The 17,082-nt window shown below is 46.1% G+C and overlaps 1 protein-coding gene across 3 annotated transcripts in view; it reads left to right on the top strand.

Moving 5' to 3' along the window:
* The window catches only part of CALN1 (calneuron 1), a 634,846-nt gene that overhangs the window by 295,409 nt on the left and 322,355 nt on the right, over positions 1-17,082 (top strand). For all 3 annotated transcript variants that reach the window (XM_055392700.2, XM_063708594.1, XM_019031704.4), the window contains one exon: positions 9,850-9,993. In XM_055392700.2, the coding sequence (XP_055248675.1) occupies positions 9,850-9,993 (144 nt within the window). The remainder of the gene's footprint in view (positions 1-9,849; positions 9,994-17,082) is intronic.

The raw sequence follows: 17,082 nt of genomic DNA, 5'->3' as shown, positions 1-17,082 counted from the left end.
CTCCAGCTCCCGTGCATGTTTTTCCCTTAGGTAAATCTTAAGCCTTTTTTTAAAAAGACAGGGACAAGGTCTTGCTATGTTGTCCAGGCTAGTCTCATTTAAGTCCTTGAAACTGCCTAAAATGCTTTGTGAAATAAGGTTCCATTTCAACAAACAAAAGCAGGAAGTGCCTTCAGGACTGGGCTCGGCTCAGGTGTGCCTCTGCCATGTCTCAGTTGAGCCTTCTTTTCAAGTCTGAGCCTGGAGTAGAGGCACGTTCAATGAGTATTTATTGAAATAGATGCAGTCACACCTCAAATAGCAAATCACCTAAGGAGTCACAATCCCTTTTTAAAAGTGTGCCCAGAAAAAATAAAAACTAGGATGTAGTCCATATACACAATGGACTGTTGTTCAGCCATAAAAAAGAATGAGATCCTGTCATTTGCAGCACCATGGATGGAACTGGAGGTCATCATGTTAAATAAAATAAGTAAAGCACAGAAAGAAAAATATTGCATTTTCTCATTCATATATGGGAGCTAAAAAAAGAGGATCTCATGAAAATAGAGAGTAGGTTGCTGGTTACCAGAGGTAAGGAAGGAGGGGAGAGAAGGTGGGGGATGGAAATAAAAAAGAATGTATATGGCCGGGCGCGGTGACTCACGCCTGTAATCCTAGCACTTTGGGAGGCTGAGGCGGGCAGATCACAAGGCCAGGAGTTTGAGACCAGCCTGGCCAACGTGGCGAAACCCGGCTGTACTAAAAATACAAAAATTAGCCAGGTGTGATGGCACACACCTGTTATCCCAGCTACTTAGGAGACTGAGGCATGAGAATTGCTTGAACCCAGGAGATGGAGGTTGCAGTGAGTCGAGATCGCACCACTGTGCTCCAGCCTGGGCGACAGTCACTCTGTCTCAAAAAAAAAAAAAGAATGTATATGTATAATGTATTTATCATTACTGAACTGAACGCTTAACAGTGGCGAAAATGGTAAATTATATTTTTGACCTTAATTAAAAATATTAAAAAATAAATTAAAATAGATCTTTCCATGAAAAAGTAAAAAAAAAAAATCCGGGTGGAGATGATGGTGCTAAAAAAAGTGAGTTATACAAAGCAGCAGTGTATCCACCCCTCCATCTAAGTGGCTTGTTTCTGTGGCCCATGTTATTATTATACACTGTATATTATATATAGTATATATTATATATTATACATTAATATATATAATTGTATATTATGTATAATATATACTATACAGTATATAATGTGGGACATGGACATTATACTATATATAGTGTAATGTCCGTATATAATGTAATGTCCATAATGTCCCACATTACTAAAAATGGGAACACTTCTGAGCTCCTGTTGCATTGCCCAGCCTCCTTTTTCTCTTGTTGCCCAGGCTGGAGTGCAGTGGTATGATCTTGGCTCACTGCAACCCCTGCCTCCCAGGTTCAAGTGATTCTCCTGTCTCAGCCTCCCAAGTAGCTGGGATTACAGGCATGTGCCACTACGCCCAGCAAATTTTTGTATTTTTAGTAGAGACGGGGTTTTGCCATGTTGGCTAGGCTGGTCTTGAAGTCCTGACCTCAGGTGATCTGCCCACCTCGGCCTCCCAAAGTGTGGGGATTACAGGCATGAGCCGCCATGCCTGGCCCCAGCCTCCTTTTTCTAGCACACTTCCCTCTGCCTTCATAGCTCTATCCCTTTCACCTCTGTGTTTCCTAATTTCTGAAGTCAGTTGGTCATTATTTGCAGACTGATAGGTTGTAATTAAATCAGAACTCATTCACACTAAAGCCCTCCCTGGGATTAAACCAGCATTTTCTATGCAGCGATCATCATTCTATCCCCATTTTCCATTCTTGTCATATTTTCAGCATCACCTGTCTCCAAACTCTTGCCAAGTATTTGCAGCTGCTCGCTAGAAGCAATCACCAGGGTATCACTCATACACCTATCCTCAGTGTGGCCAAACCTCACTTCCCTCCAAGACAGCCTGCAGTCCCTCCTGAATTGTTTGTTGTTAATGCCATCACGTAAACTACAGTGTTGCCTTCCCTTCCCTTCCCTTCAACTTTTATTTTTACTTTTACTTTACTTCTTTCTTGGGTTTTACCATGTTGGCCAAGGTGGACTCAAACTCCTGACCTCAAGTGTTCCACCCACCTCAGCCTCCCAAAATGCTGGGATTACAGGCGTGAGCCACTGTGCCCAGCCCTCCAGCATTGTCTTTCAAATCATCCCTCTCCCAGACTCTGACATCTGAGCTCTCCTTGAGCACCATCCACTCTATCTCTGAAAAAGTCTCTGAAACTCTTCTTTCCACAGTGTCCTCTGCCACCATGCTGGCTTAGCTCTGAGTTCCTCATCTTCCCCTTAGACTCTGTGACAGCCTCTTATCTCTTGTCACTCCAGCTATAGCCACCCTGATGCCTGAGCTCTTGGTCTAGAAATCTCACCCTTAAAAAATATTTATTTTAAAACCACTGGGAGCTCCCTGTGGCCTACATGAAAGGGTCACACACTTTAAAAAGAAAAGTCCGGAGTATAAATATTTTAGTCTTTGTGGGCCCCACAGTTCCTGTCACAATTATTCCATTCTGCTGGTGTAGCACAAAAACAGGAGAAAATAGACAACCAGTGGAGACATATAGAAACAAATGTGCATGGTTGTGTTCCAGTAAAACTTTATTTGTGAAAGAAGGTGGTGAGCTAGGCTTGGCTACAGGCCATCCTTTGCCAACCCCTGGCCTGCGGGGTAGAGCCCAGATGGCTCTGAAGGCCCATTGCTATATTGCCTGTCGTAGTCTGTTTTGCGTTGCTATAAAGGAAAACCTGAAGCTAGATAATTTATATAGAAAATATATATTTGGCTCATGGTTTGTGGACTGTATAAGAAGCATGGCACCAGCAATTGCTTGGCTGCTGGTGAGGACCTCAGGATGCTTCTACCCATGGACAAAGGCAAAGGGGAGCCAGTGTGTGCAAAGATCCCATGGTAAGAGAGGAAGCAAGAGAGAGAGAGGGAGGTGCCAGGTTCTTTTCTTTTAACCAACTCTTGCAGGAACTAATTGAGGACTCATGCAACCCTTCCTCCTCCTCCCAGAGAGAGTATTGATCTGTTCATGCAGGATCTGGCCCCATGGCTCATAGGCCTCCCATTAGGCTCCACCTCCAACACTGGAGATCAAATTTCAACATGAGATTTTGGGGAAAAAACATCCAAACTATAGCATCGCCCTAGTGCAATTCTCCATTTTCATCTCTCAGTGTTTCTCGTTTCTCCACCCACCGGGCAGCCAGAATTGTAGACATGCCCGTGTCTTGCCACATTTTCCCACCCCTGCCTGTTTACCCTTCTCTTGATAGACTTGAGATTTAAAAGATTCAAGCGTAACCCCAACAGCCCTTCCTCAGAGTTGTCCCTTCAACATCTCGACCTCCGTGGGATTTTGTGTAGACTTGTATTATAGCACTTGTCATTCTTGCTTATGAACATCTGGTCACCTCTCTGTCTCTTCAACTGTAATACAGATTTCTTGCAGCCTGGAAAGTTTCTTTTGCTACTTATCTATCCTAGCACAGCCCCTGACATATAAGTAAACAGCAACTTTTTGCAGAATGAATGGCTTATTAATCATCGGTAAATATTCATTTTTTGCCTTTCTTAGAGAAGGTGAAAACCTTTCTAAATCTCTTTGTCATAGGCTCAGTCCCTGCCCAATTTCTTCCTTTGCATAAATAACTCTAGGTTTGTTTCTTGCATTTTCCGGTGCATTTCCATTGCTTTTAAATAACTGCCTTGCCTCGCCTCGCTGAACCGCATCTTTCTCCAGTTTTGCAATGTCTCAATGCCATCTAGCCTCACAACGCATCTTCTTTGTTAATAAAGCCATCACTTTATGCAATGAAGACCCACATTCTTCCTGAAGATATATTTCTGTGAAGAATAAGCAGATTTTGCATCGTACACATACTGAGATAGGAGAAATTGTTGTTCTTCATTACAAATTTGAGGTGGCAAATTAGTACTGTAAATTTCACCTGATTCTTCAAAGCTAGAACATCAGCCAACTAATATCGATGCTGGCTGGTGTGTGGACTTTATCTGATGCCTGAGAAATGAGTCTCCTCCCTGCGATAGCTGTGCTTTTGCTGTTGTTCCTGCCTGGAATTGGCTGTGTCATTAGGAAGCATCATGGAGCTGAGGCCTCATTCTCAGAGGGCACTAGGTCCCAATGCAGACTTTTTTTTAAGAAAAAAGAGGGCCTGGCACGGTGGCTCATGCCTGTTATCCTAGCACTTTGGGAGGCAGAGGGGGGTGGATCACCTGAGGTCAGGAGTTCAAGACCAGCCTGGCCGACATAGTGAAACATCGTCTCTACTGAAAATAAAAAAAATTAGCTGTCGTGGTGGTGGGCGCCTGTAATCCCAGCTACTCATGAGGCTGAGGCAGGAAAATTGCTTGAACCAGGGAGGCGGAGGTTGCAGTGAGCTGAGCTCATGCCACTGCACTCCAGCCTGGGTGACAGAGCGAGACCCCATCTCCAACAAAAAAAAAGAAAGAAAGAAAAAAGAGTTACCAGCTCATGCCTGTAATCCCAGCACTTTGGGAGGCTGAGGCAGAAGGATTGCTTGAGGCTGGGTGTTTGAGACCAGCCTGGGCAACACGGCGAGACCCTGTTTCTACAAAAAATGAAAAATAAAAAATTAGTCGAGCATGGTGGTGTGTACTCAAGAGGCCAAGGCAGGAGGATCTCTTGAGCCCAGGAGCTCAAGGCTGCAGTGAGCTATCATGGTGCCACTGCACTTCAGCCTGGGCAACAGAGCAAGACTGTCTCAGAAAAAAAAAAAAATAAGTTACCAGCATAATGAGAAGTAAATCTCTTGGGCTGAATAACAGGATTATTTCTTTCCAAGTCCTTGCTTGGCTCCTTGCTTCCCTTTAGGGAGGAGGGGCTCAGATCCCTGTGGGAACGCCGACTTTGATTCTGGGCGACTCCATATGCTTGCGGAGACTGGAGTCCTTTCAGACGATGCGTGTTGCCACATGTCCTTTCATACACCACACAATGACAGTTGGACAGGTTCCTATCACCATTGCAGAGAGCGTTTCTGTGGCCCGCAAAGACATCTTGGAGGTGGTTAAAATTGGCATACTAGTGTCTAACGTGCACGTGTTGCATGAGATGGAGGAGTAAAGTTTAATTAAAGACCAAAGATACAGCGTGCTCACGTAGCCCTGGTGCACCAGAGACTTTAGGCCAAAGAAGGAGTACGTTTCAGTGAAAAGCACACAACATTACTGGCTGTTCTTGAAAACTTGATCTGTGGTCCCTAGTTCCCAAGGATGGGAAAGTGGCCAAAGCCCACTCAATGCTGGGAGCCGTCCTCCTAGAGCCAGAGGGATCCTGCCTGTTCCAATGTCTCCGTGGGTTTTACGGGCATATTTTTCACACCCTGTTTTGCTATTAAAAATAAAATGAGGCACACATCACATGTCTTTCCCAGACTGCAAGACCCATTTCCTTCTAATAAGCCTCTGGTTCGCCTGGGCTTTCCTTACCCTAGAAACATTAAATCTCCAGAGGTGCCTATTATGGATTTCTAGTTTTGTATTTTTTTTTTTCCTGTTTCTGCTATTTTGAAAAAAAAAGTTAGTGAGGTTTGTCTGCTTCTGCAGACAGACAGACAGACACACACACTCACATAGACACACACACGAATTCTCTACGTGGGAGCCAGGAGCTCCCTATGCAAATAGAGAATAAAGAAGGACAGCTTTGCCCTACTTACCTGCATGCCACAGAAAATAGAACCCTGAGCTGATGTGTGGCCTGCCCTGTCTTGGGCTTGGTTGGAGGAGGCCAGCCTTGCTACAGACTACAGATTAAGCCACAGGCATTCAAGGCTTCGAAGGAGCAGGTCCCTTTAGAGGAGGGAAGTTCTGGAGTGACCTCCATCTGTGGTCTGACTTGCTAAATCCAGTAGCCCCAAAGGTGGGGCAACTCGGAGGTCCAAAGGCTCAGCTGTCTGGGTCCTCATTTCCAGGCCATGTTCTCAAACACCCCCAGCTAGGGCCCGCTGGGGTGTCGCCCAGTGTAAGGATGTAGGTTGATGCTTACCCGTAAGGTCTAGGGCATACAGGAAGACCACAGGAACAAAGGTCTGTCAATGGAAGGGACCCACCCTGTCCAGCCATATCAGTAACCCAGAGAGTTCAGGATTGAGTCAGAAGGAATGGGAAGTGGAGATGATGCCTTGGGAAGGAGCCTTCTGGAGAACTAAGAGCAAGACTTAGCTTACAACTGGCTATCCAGTAACTGCAGCCGCAGACCTTGTCATCCTCTGACACTTCCTACTGTTGCATCGTATGTCCTGGCCCCAGTGTAAAACCCTGCTATAGAGGCTGGAAGGACATCACACCTAACCCATTTTTTCAGATGGGGAAATTGAGGCTGAGGGGGAAGGCTGCACCAGCTTGCAGAGCAGAGCTGGCGCTTGGCGCTGGCTGCCTCATGGGCTGACTCTCACGTCGGGAGGCCTGGCCTCTGCGTCCTCCCATCCTTGGCAATTGGGGATCTGAGCTCAGGCCACATGAGGCTATGTCCTCCACCCCAGTGTCCTTGAGCACAGTGTGCCATGACCTCAAGCTGAGTAGTGGCTCCAAGCTCCTTCCAGGCCAGTCGGGACTTGGTAGGAAAACATATGGCTGTTTTAGGTAACCTTGGGCATATTTCATTGATGGGAAAAGCTCAAAATGCAGACAAACGCCTTGATTCAGAATTTGGGTTGGACTAAAATTTGTTTCTATACCATTGATGGAAAGAAAGGGGAGGAGGTGTTGAACAGCAGATTAATAGGGTGTGTAAGAGAACACAGGCTTCCTGTTCTTCACTTAAACACTTTAATAATGTCCACGGATCCACAGAAAGAAGGGCTGGAGGACCTGAGGGATCCTTGCAGCCAGCACAGCTCATTTTTCGCATGAACAAACTGGGGCCTCCAGGGTTTGGCCGCGGACCTAATTAGCTAATACGCCTGGCTGGGAGCCTAGGGTCCTGGTGCACAGGCTGGTCTTCTCTCTGCTGGGGCCCACAATTCGTCCCAGAAAGAATTCAGCATGCTGGATTAGTATTGATAATGAATTTACTACTAATATATGATCCTTATCCATTCAGACTCATCATCCCTTGAACAGCTATCTGTCTAGCGCCTCCTACAGTTTGGGCGGGGAACACATAAGATGAAAGAAGGGTAGGAGGTGCTTACCGCTCAGAAAAGAAGCCAATGATAGTATTTCTAGGTGGAGTATGCTGGATGTCACAAGAAAGGAATGAATGACCTACTGTGAACAGTCAGCAGAAAGGGAGATAACTTGGCTATGGTGAGCAAAGACAGTTTTGCGGAATCCATCACCCCTGGTTTGGTGTTTTGCAATGGGCAAGTCCATGCAAACTTACTCCCAAAGTCCAAGGAAGCTGAGAGGCTGAAAAAAGAGGCTGATATATCTAGCTTGTCAGAAAGAAACATTTAATAGGGACTTGGGTTATGTCTGTGTCTTGCGGCATGGCGAGACAAGATGGTGGATGCCCCCAGCCATCACCTACCAGACCCAGGACTTATATATCATAGGGAAGGAATGTATAGACGATTGTAGGGAAAGGCAGGAGTCTGCCTAAGGGCAGGATGTATGGTAAGAACAAGGTCTTACACAAGGAACAGTAGATAACATAGAAATCCGGGAGGCATTCCCAGAATTAGAGTTTGTCAGAAGTCAACATGGCAGATTAGCATCCAAGATGGAGTCACTTTAGCATCCACACTTGACCTTGAAGGATGGATGTAATTTTGGGCAGGGAGAAGAAGAAGGGAAGATATTTTAGGCAGAAGCACTGGATACAATAGTGTAGCAATCTGAAAACCAGCCCCCAAAGATATCAAATCCTAATCTCTGAGATTTATAAATGTTATCTCACAGAAAAGTCTTTGAAGATGTGATGAAGTTAAGAATCTTGAGATGGGGAGATTATCTTGGATTATCTGAGTGGTCCCTAATGCAAACAGAAGTGTCCTTATAAGAGCAGGGCAGAGGGAGATTTACAGACAGAAGAGGAGAAGATGGAGATTGGAGTGATGGGGCCGCAAGCCAAGGAATGCTGGCAGCCTCTGGCAGCTGGAAGAGACAAATGGATTTTCCCTTAGAACCTTCACGGGGAGCACAGCTCTGCTGACATCATGATTGTGATCTAATGATGCTGATTTTGGAATTTTGGCCTCCAGACTGTGAGAGAATAGATTTCTATTGTCTTAAATCACCACATTTGTGGTAATGATCATGCCAGGGCATGGTCAGATATTCAGTGAGGTAGTAAGTAAATGAGTCAGAACCGAGGGGCTTGTATGCGTTTGAAGAGTGATAGAAGGTTTCCGCATGCATCTCACCATCCTGAGTGGAGTCGAGCTGAGTGGGAGAACCCCAATGCCTGGTGGATAATTTTTATTTTTCCGTATTTATTAATACTGTGCTTCTCACGGAATAGAAAGTCAATACTAGTTGACTTTCTATCAACTAGCGTGGCATGGTGAATAATGGCAGCTGACATATCTGGGCTTGCACTGGGTTTATTGATGAAAAGTCAAAGCTATTCTAGGTCTGGTGTGCTCAGAAACAATTAACGAACCTTTCATCTTCACACTGTGACCTCCAATTCCTTGTGTTGTACATCCAATCCAGGACTGACAGCTGCAGTGGCTCTGGAGAAGGGGACTCTGGGTGGAATTTAGAGCAACTCTGGTTTAGGGGAAGAGGAGAGATTGCCTGCCAAGTGAAACAGCCCTTACTGACCGCAGAGTCAAGTTCTCTGCTAGCCCAGGGGCAAAGTGATTAAAGGCATCTTTTGAGTTTTCACGATGCTCTTATTGATCTGAGGTTGTTTATGTCTACAAAACACCTGTAAATTAGGAGAATGAGACAAAAACAGCCGGATACTTAACTCTTCTCCTCCTATGAGGCTGGAAGAGCTTTCTGCACAGCTCCTACAGCAGCAGGGATCTGAAATATGCCTGCAGAGGGGAGCTGCATTCTCCTTTCCTCCTGAGGACTGCAGTTAAGAGGCAGCTTTCTCCTCACAGCTGAAACCAAATCCTCATCTTTGCTCAGAAAGTGTCCTTGGTTAACATGATTCTCTGCTGGGACCACCATCTAATTGTGTGCCTCCTACAGAGTTGGAGGATGCTCAGGTCGAGCTGCCTCCTCCCTCCCTTCCTCTTTCTTTCTTTCTTTCTTTTTTTCTTTCTCTTTCTTTCTCTTTTTTTCTTTCCTTTCTTTCTTTCTCTCTTTCTTCGTTTCTTTTTCTTTTTTTCCTTTTGTCTGCCTGCGTTCGTTTCTTCCCTCCTTCCTTCCTTTATCTTTCTTCTTTCCTTTTTTCATTCCTTCCTTCCTCCTTCCTTCCCTCCTCCTTCCCTCCCTCCCTTCCTCCGTCTCTCCCTTCCTTCCTCCCTCCCTCCCTTCCTTTCTTCTTTCTCTTTTTTCCTCCCTTCATTCCTCTCTTCCACTCTCCCTTCCACCTTCCTCTTTTTCTCTCTCCCTTTCTCCCTTTCCTTTTCTTTCTCTTCCTCTCTCATTTTCCCTTCTCCTCTCCTCCCTTCCATTTCCTTTTTTCTCTTTCGTTTTTCTTTTCTTCGTTTCTTTTCTTATGTTCTTCTTCTGTCCTCCCTTTTATCTGATTAAAGAGTTTTAACAAATCACTGTTTTTAAAGCAGTTAGGAGTTCTCAGTAGGCAATCACCAATAACTGCAATGCAATAAAGCCAGCCGTGTGACCACTGGACTTTCTTTGCTTTTCCATTGTAGAAATCCGAGAGGCCTTTCGGGTTCTGGACCGGGATGGGAACGGCTTCATCTCCAAGCAGGAGCTGGGCATGGCCATGCGCTCTTTGGGGTACATGCCAAGCGAGGTGGAGCTGGCCATCATCATGCAGCGCTTGGACATGGACGGTAAGACCCGGACAAGCAGCTTCTCCCCTGAGACATGCCGCGGTCTCATCAGTGAGACCTTCGGTTTATGCAGGGCCTTGCGCTTTTAAATCCAGAGACTTGGTTTACATTTGAGAAGCAGAAACTTGGACTAGAACAGGCTTTTTCAGTAGTTTTCCATAGAGTTCTAGGGGCCTGTAGAGATGGTTTCAGGGCCACTATAGGATGGGGTAAGGAAAGAGGCCTGGCTGGTGGAACAGTTACAGCGTCTTGTTTTTTCCCTTCTCGTCCCCTCCCCCCTCCCCATCCCCCTCTTCCCCCTCCCTCATCCCCATCCCTATCCCCCTCTCCCTCCCCCCTCCTCCCTCCTCCCTCCTCCCTCCCTCACTCCCTCCCCCACTCCCTCCTCCCTCCTCCTCCTCCTCCTTCTTCTTCCTCTTCTCCCTGCCCCTCTTCCTCCTCCTCCTCTTCTAAATAACAGCTTTGTTGAGATAGAATTCACATACTCTAAAATTCACACATTTAAAGTGCACGATTCAGTGGTGCTTAGTGGATGCGCAGGGTTTTGTTTGTTTGTTTCCTCTTTCTTTATTGGATGCTTTGTAGATGTCACACAGATCTACAAGTTACATTGTTGAGAAATTATTTAAAAATTGACCAAGACCAGGGTCTTGGTCCAGAGCTCCAAACTAGAAGCAAAAAGGAATGGGGGCAGTGAGTTGGGGAATGTTCCTCCAACATCACCAAAACCCCTCAAACAAGAATCCTAAGCTCCTGCATGGGCTAGAGCCTGGCCTTGGGCTCCTGGGCTAACCCTCAGTGTCTCTGGCTGCATCACACTCAGGAAAAGTTCACCAGCAAGAGGCTGCAGGGAACAGCCAGTCAAGTCCAGACATGGACAAATATAAGTGGAAGGAGGACATGAAACAGGTAACTGTCCCGCTGTAGTTAAGAGTGCAGCTAAGGCAGTTGCAGGGGCAGGGGAGGAGCCAGGGGAGCAGTGCTGCAGCAGTGCCGGGGTGTAGCCCCAGTGTAGCCAGACGAGAGTCACAGATTTGTAAAACCAGCGCCACAATGGATTTTAGTTGGAAGCCATTATCCTCGGCAAACTAACGCAGGAGCAGAACGCCAAGCACCACATGTTCTCACCTTTTTTTTTTCATGACAGGTCTATTTTAACATTTTTATCTTATTTTAATTTTTTTAATTGTATTTTATTTATTATTTATTTTAGAGACGGAGTCTCTCTCTGTCGCCCAGGCTGGAGTACAGTGATGCAATCTCGACTCACTGCAGCCTCCGCCTCCCAGGTTCAAGTGATTCTCCTGCCTCAGCCTTTCAGAGTAGCTGGGACTAGAGGCATGCACCACCACAACTGACTAATTTTTGTGTTTTTAGTAGAGACGGAGTTTCGCCATGTTGGCCAGGATGGTCTCAATCTCCTGATCTCGTGATCTGCCCACCTCGGCCTCCCAAAGTACTGGGATTACAGGTGTGAGCCAGTGCGCCCGGCCTAAATTGTGTGTTATTTTAGGTTCCAAGATACCTGTGCTTTTTCTCACTTGTAAGTGGGAGTTAAATGATGAGAACACATAAACACATAGTGGGGAACAACACACTGGGGCCTGTTGGGGGTGGGGAGGGAGAGCATTGGGAAGAATAGCTAATGGGTGCTGGGCTGAATACCAAGGTGATGGGTTGATCTGTGCAGCAAACCACCATGGCACACGTTTATCTATGTAACAAACCTGCACATCCTGCACATGGACCCCAGAACTTAAAATAAAAGTTGAAGGAAAATAAAAGAACACCTTCATCACTCCAAAAAGGAATTCCACATCTCTTAGCCATCACCTCCCAATCCGCCTGTCCCCGCAAGCCCTAGGCAACCACTTTTCTATGTTGTCTGAGAGACTGGTCAATGGGTAGCAGCTGTTGGTCTCCAGACGGAGGTCCTAACCCAAGACCAGAGGGCTCATGTGTTGTATGTCCTTCTGGTGAGCTGGGGATTCTCATCTACCAGCTTGGACTTGAGGTGTTCCCTGTGGGCCAGGGTGTCTCCAGGCCATTCAGTGATTCTCTGCTTCCCACAGACACACATTTCCTAGGCAACCTGGAAAACAAATCCTAGACTTAATCCTGGCCCAGTCACTGTCCCCATTCTTGCCCAGCAGACTGGTGGAAGGGGATTCTAAGGAAGAAAATGGCATTATCTTCCTGCCCTACCCCACAAGCCCATATCCTGCACACTGCCTCACTACCTCTAAGTTTTTTGGGATGGTCTATCCCAAGGACACCATAACCCGCAGGCTTTGGAGCCTTCTAAGCTGGAGCTACTGTGTCATTCCCATTGTCACTTCCTTCTGTCTGGACGTTCCCATTGTCCAGATCTGTTCAGAGGCTTCACTCTCAGCCTCCTTCCCCTCCCCACCCCCCCCCCCCCCCCCGCCCAATTTCCATCTTCTCCAAAGCTTCAGAGAAATGACCTGCAGCTTATTCTCCAGTGACTGTGGCGGTCCCCTGTCTAGTCCACGCCCTTCGTAGTAGAATCCTGTTTTTGGATTGAAGAATCTTGGGACCAGTAGCAAAAGCACCCTGTTTTCTACCCAACTCTCTGCCCCATTTGGCTCAACAATCCCAAGTTGGTTAACATCTCCAAGTAGCTACTGAAGAAATGAAGTGTTTCATTTAACACTTTCAAAGTAGCCCCATAAGTAGAGCCGTAAGATCTGGTCCTCGCCACCTGTGTCTACAGTCTGAGCCTCTTTTCTTAATTCAGTAAGCAAGTACTACGCCCCTTCATATGCCATGACTGCTCCACCCAACCACCTAGACACTCTCTGCTGTACCTCACACCTGGCCAGGACCTCACTTGCTGAATGAGTCCAGAGTCATAGCTGACTAGCTTCATACCACCCTCAAACTTATTGATGGTGTCTGCCAGGGTATCGATGGTCTCAATATCCAGGTGATTGGTGGGCTTATCCAGGAGAGGAGTATGTAGGGGTTCTGCCAGGTCAGCCAGGCCAGGCTAGATTCAGAGATTTGTGCAACGCATACCACAGTCGATTTTAGAACATTTTCATTGCTCCAAAAAGAAACCTTGCACTTCCTTTTTTTTTTTTTTTTTTGATGGAGTCTCGCTCTGTCACCAGGCTGGAGTGCAGTGGCACAATCTCTGCTCACTGCAACCTCCACTTCCCGGGTTTAAGCAATTCTCCTGCCTCAGCCTCCCAAGTAGCTGGGCCTACAGGCGCCCACCACCATGCCCAGCTAATTTTCATGTTTTTAGTACAGACAGGGTTTCACCATGGTGGCCAGGATGGTCTCGATCTCTTGACCTTGTGATCCGCCCGCCTTGGCCTCCCAAAGTGCTGGAATTACAGATGTGAGCCACCACACCCAGACAAAACCTTGTACCTCTTAGCCATCACCTCTCAATCCCCGTATTTCCCCAAGCCCTACACAAGCACTTCTCTATTTTCTGTCTCTATAGTTGCTTCTGCTGGACATTTTCTATTAATGGAATCATATAATTTGCCTTCCTTTGTGAGTGGCTTCTTGCACTTACTATAGTGTTTCCAGGGTTCACCTGTGTTGTAGCATTTATCATGACTTCGTTTCTTTTGATGGCCATATTCCTATTCCACTGTATGGACATAACAGCTTGTTTTATGTCTATTTTCTATGTACTGAGTTTCTGCATACAACCTCACTGGAAAAAATACAACCTTGTAGTGTTTTTTAAATGTGCGACAGAGTCTCACTCTGTCTTACACCCAGGCTGCAGTGCAGTGGCATGATCTTGGCTCACTGCAGCCTCCATCTCCCAGATTGAAGCAATTCTCCTGCCTCAGCCTCCTGAGTAGCTGGGGTTACAGACGTGCGCCACCACGCCCAGCTAATTTTTGTATTTTTAGTAGAGATGGGGTTTCACCATGTTGGCCAGTCTGGTCTCGAACTCCTGAGCTCAAGTGATCCGCCTGCCTCAGCCTCCCAAAGTGCTGGGATTACAGGCGTGAGCTAATGCACCCAGCCCTCGTAATGTTTCAAAAGCTTTGAAAAATGAACTGGGCACAGGAGGCGGAGGTTGCGGTGAGCTGAGATCGTGCCATTGTACTCCAGCCTGGGTGACAAAGAGCGAAACTCCATCTTAAAAATAAAATAAGCTTTGAAAAATGACTGCATTTGATAATCTTTAAGTTTCTTCCCTAGTCTAAAACCCTAGGTTTTATCCCAAACCAGCTAGATCCTGCCTTAGATAAAGGTCCAGGAAGGAGGCCTCTTTGTTTTGTTTTGTTAACACACACCCTTTCCCTCTGAAAAGCAGCTTAATTCTAGGCATCAGGCACCAGAGGACTGGGCTTTTGGCGTGCCCAGGTTGAGCATTAGATATACACCAAGAAGCAAGGACAGAGGAGATGGGCAGGAAGTCTCTTTGGAAGAACAGACCAAGGTTATGATAAGGAGATGTTTGCTTGGCCTGCAGGCCAGTTGCAAGAGCATGGTTTTAGCCTGTTATCTTGCCGGACTTGTTGGGAGGATGATAATAAGGGTGACCATATGGTGAATGGACCCTAGGGCCAACCGCCAAGTGCAGCTGTAGACATTTATTTTCTGGTTCAGGATAGAGATGTTTTATCCAGGGTATTCAGTTGTATGAGCGGTTCTCAGTTTGTTCTCCCAATTCTGATTGATGGTGACTCACCATGTCTTTGTAGGCCTGATTTGACGTTGCTTTACATTTTAGAGATATTTCTGAAAAGCTGGAGCAAAGCACACCTTTTACAGCAAGATCTCACTTCCAGTGACTTCCATCATTATTTCAGAGATACATTTGCAGGAAAAAAAGTTTCCTCCTTGAAATAAGAAAAGTCTTAATCTATACGTCTGTTTCTGGAACTAAGAAGGCTTTGGGTCTTTGATTCTGCTCACACAACTCTTGTAATAAAACCTAGTCAATCGCACCTGTTATCGGAGGCCGAGGCGGGCGGATCATCTGAGGTCAGGAGTTTGAGACCAGCCTCACCAACATAGTGAAATCCTGTCTCTACTAAAAATACAAAACAATTAGCCAGGCGTGGTACCACGTGCCTGTAATCTCAGCTACTCGGGAGGCTAAGGCACGAGAATCACTTGAACCCAGGAGGCAGAGGTTGCAGCAAGCTGAGATCGCGCCACTGCACTCCAGCCTGGGTGACAAAGCAAGACTCCGTCTCAAAAAACAAACAAAACAAACAAAAATCCTAGTCAAATGGACTAAATGTGAATGGAATTAGCAATTAGCAACTTCTTTACACATAGGTTGGGCTCATTTTTCTTGTAGAGTGTTATTCCTAGTTATGTCCAGAAGTTCTTCTTTTTTTTTTTTTTTTTTTTTGTGAGACGGAATCTCGCTCTGTTGCCCAGGCTGGAGTGCAGTGGCACGATCTTGGCTCACTGCAAGCTCCGCCTCCCAGGTTCATGCCATTCTCCTGCCTCAGCCTCCCAAGTAGCTGGGACTACAGGCGCCCGCCACCACGCCCGGCTAGTTTTCTTTGTATTTTCAGTAGAGATGGGGTTTCACTGTGTTAGCCAGGATGGTCTTGATCTCCTGACCTCGTGATCTGCCTGTCTCGGCCTCCCAAAGTGCTAGGATTACAGGCGTGAGCCACTGCGACCGGCCCAGAAATTATTCTTATAATTGTGGGAGAGTTATTCCTATAAGATTTAAGGATCTTGCTGGGTACCGTGGCCCACATTTTGTAATCCCAGCACTTCGGGAGGCCAAGGTAGGATGACTGCTTAAGGCCAGGAATTTGAGACCGGTCTGGGCAACATAGTGAGAACCCATCTCTGCAAAAACAGAAAAAATTAGCTGGGCATAGTGGTACACGTCTGTAATCCCAGCTACTTGGGAGGCTGAGGCAGGAGGATTGTTGACACTGATGCAGGAGGATTGCTGGAGCTTAGGAGTTCAAGACTGCAGTAAGCCATGATTGTATCACTGCACTCCAGCCCGGGTAACAGAGCTAGACCCTTATCTCTAAAAAAAAAAAACAAAAAAATTAAAAAAAGATTTAAGCGTCTTTGGCCCCAAGTTCATGCTTGTTTGTATATTCTGTCATTGGACCCCAGCTTGTGGGGAAATTTTTAGATTATTGCAGATCCTCCCTGATTTCATGAGAGCTTGGAGTCCCTTGGGGCTTTATGTGATGATATTGTTCAAAGAGCTCATCAGGGCTCAGGCATCTGGTATGCGGTTTAAGAGACTACAAGTTTCACCAATTTATTTGCAACTCATCATACTCAGCTACCAACACTGAAAGCAGAACTTCTGAGCAAATCTTGCAGCGAATTTCTGTTTGTTCCTTTAACAAAAACTCAAGTCATCAACTATTTCACGGTGACCCATCAGGTAAAAGCACATTTATTTATTTTTGAAGCTCAGCTTCCTTGAAGTTTTGTTTTGTTGCCTACAAAAGATTTAGTACAAAATCCGTGAAAATAGCGCATCAGTGTAGGCTACGGGTATTGCCGCCACAAAAATTTATACAGTCCCTAAGTGTGAAAAGAGCTAAATGAAAAATGCCCAGTCTGAGGTTGAAGTGCGTGTCTTGAAGGTATTTTGCAAATTTCACGTTGCCAATGAGTAAACTTCTCAGGTACCAGGTTCTCGTTATGGATGGTATGGCTGCATTTAATTGTCCTTAGTGGGGCCTTTTCATCTGTTCTGTTAAGGAAAAAAAAAAAAGATTCTAATTATATCCTTCTTTCCTCGCTTCTGTAACTGGGAATCCTCCAGAGATTCGAGCCTACCTAATTAAGTTTCTCTTTGGTGTGGAACATGTGGAATGGCAGCGATGTTTATTAGGTTGATACAAAAGTAATTGCACCAAACTAGTATGTGGATGACGCCAAAAAAAAAAAAAAAAAAAAGGAGTGTTTGGGGCAAAGCTTAGGATTCTTCGCTGTAGGATGACCATGCCTCCTGGTCCGTACACCCCGGTATCGGGCGGGCAGGATGGCAGTGGTGCCTCCATCCGTCCCATCTGGCTGTGATTAGAAGCAGGTCTGGCCCACACACCAGTCTTCTTTCTCTGGGGTCCCTGCCGCTTTGCCCGACAGTGA

Source organism: Gorilla gorilla, chromosome 6 (assembly GCF_029281585.2).
Source record: "Gorilla gorilla gorilla isolate KB3781 chromosome 6, NHGRI_mGorGor1-v2.1_pri, whole genome shotgun sequence".
In the NCBI taxonomy this organism is placed as follows: Eukaryota; Metazoa; Chordata; class Mammalia; order Primates; family Hominidae; genus Gorilla; species Gorilla gorilla.
The sequence above is the reverse complement of the archived record's forward strand: the minus strand, read 5'-3'. Positions and strand labels throughout refer to the sequence as shown.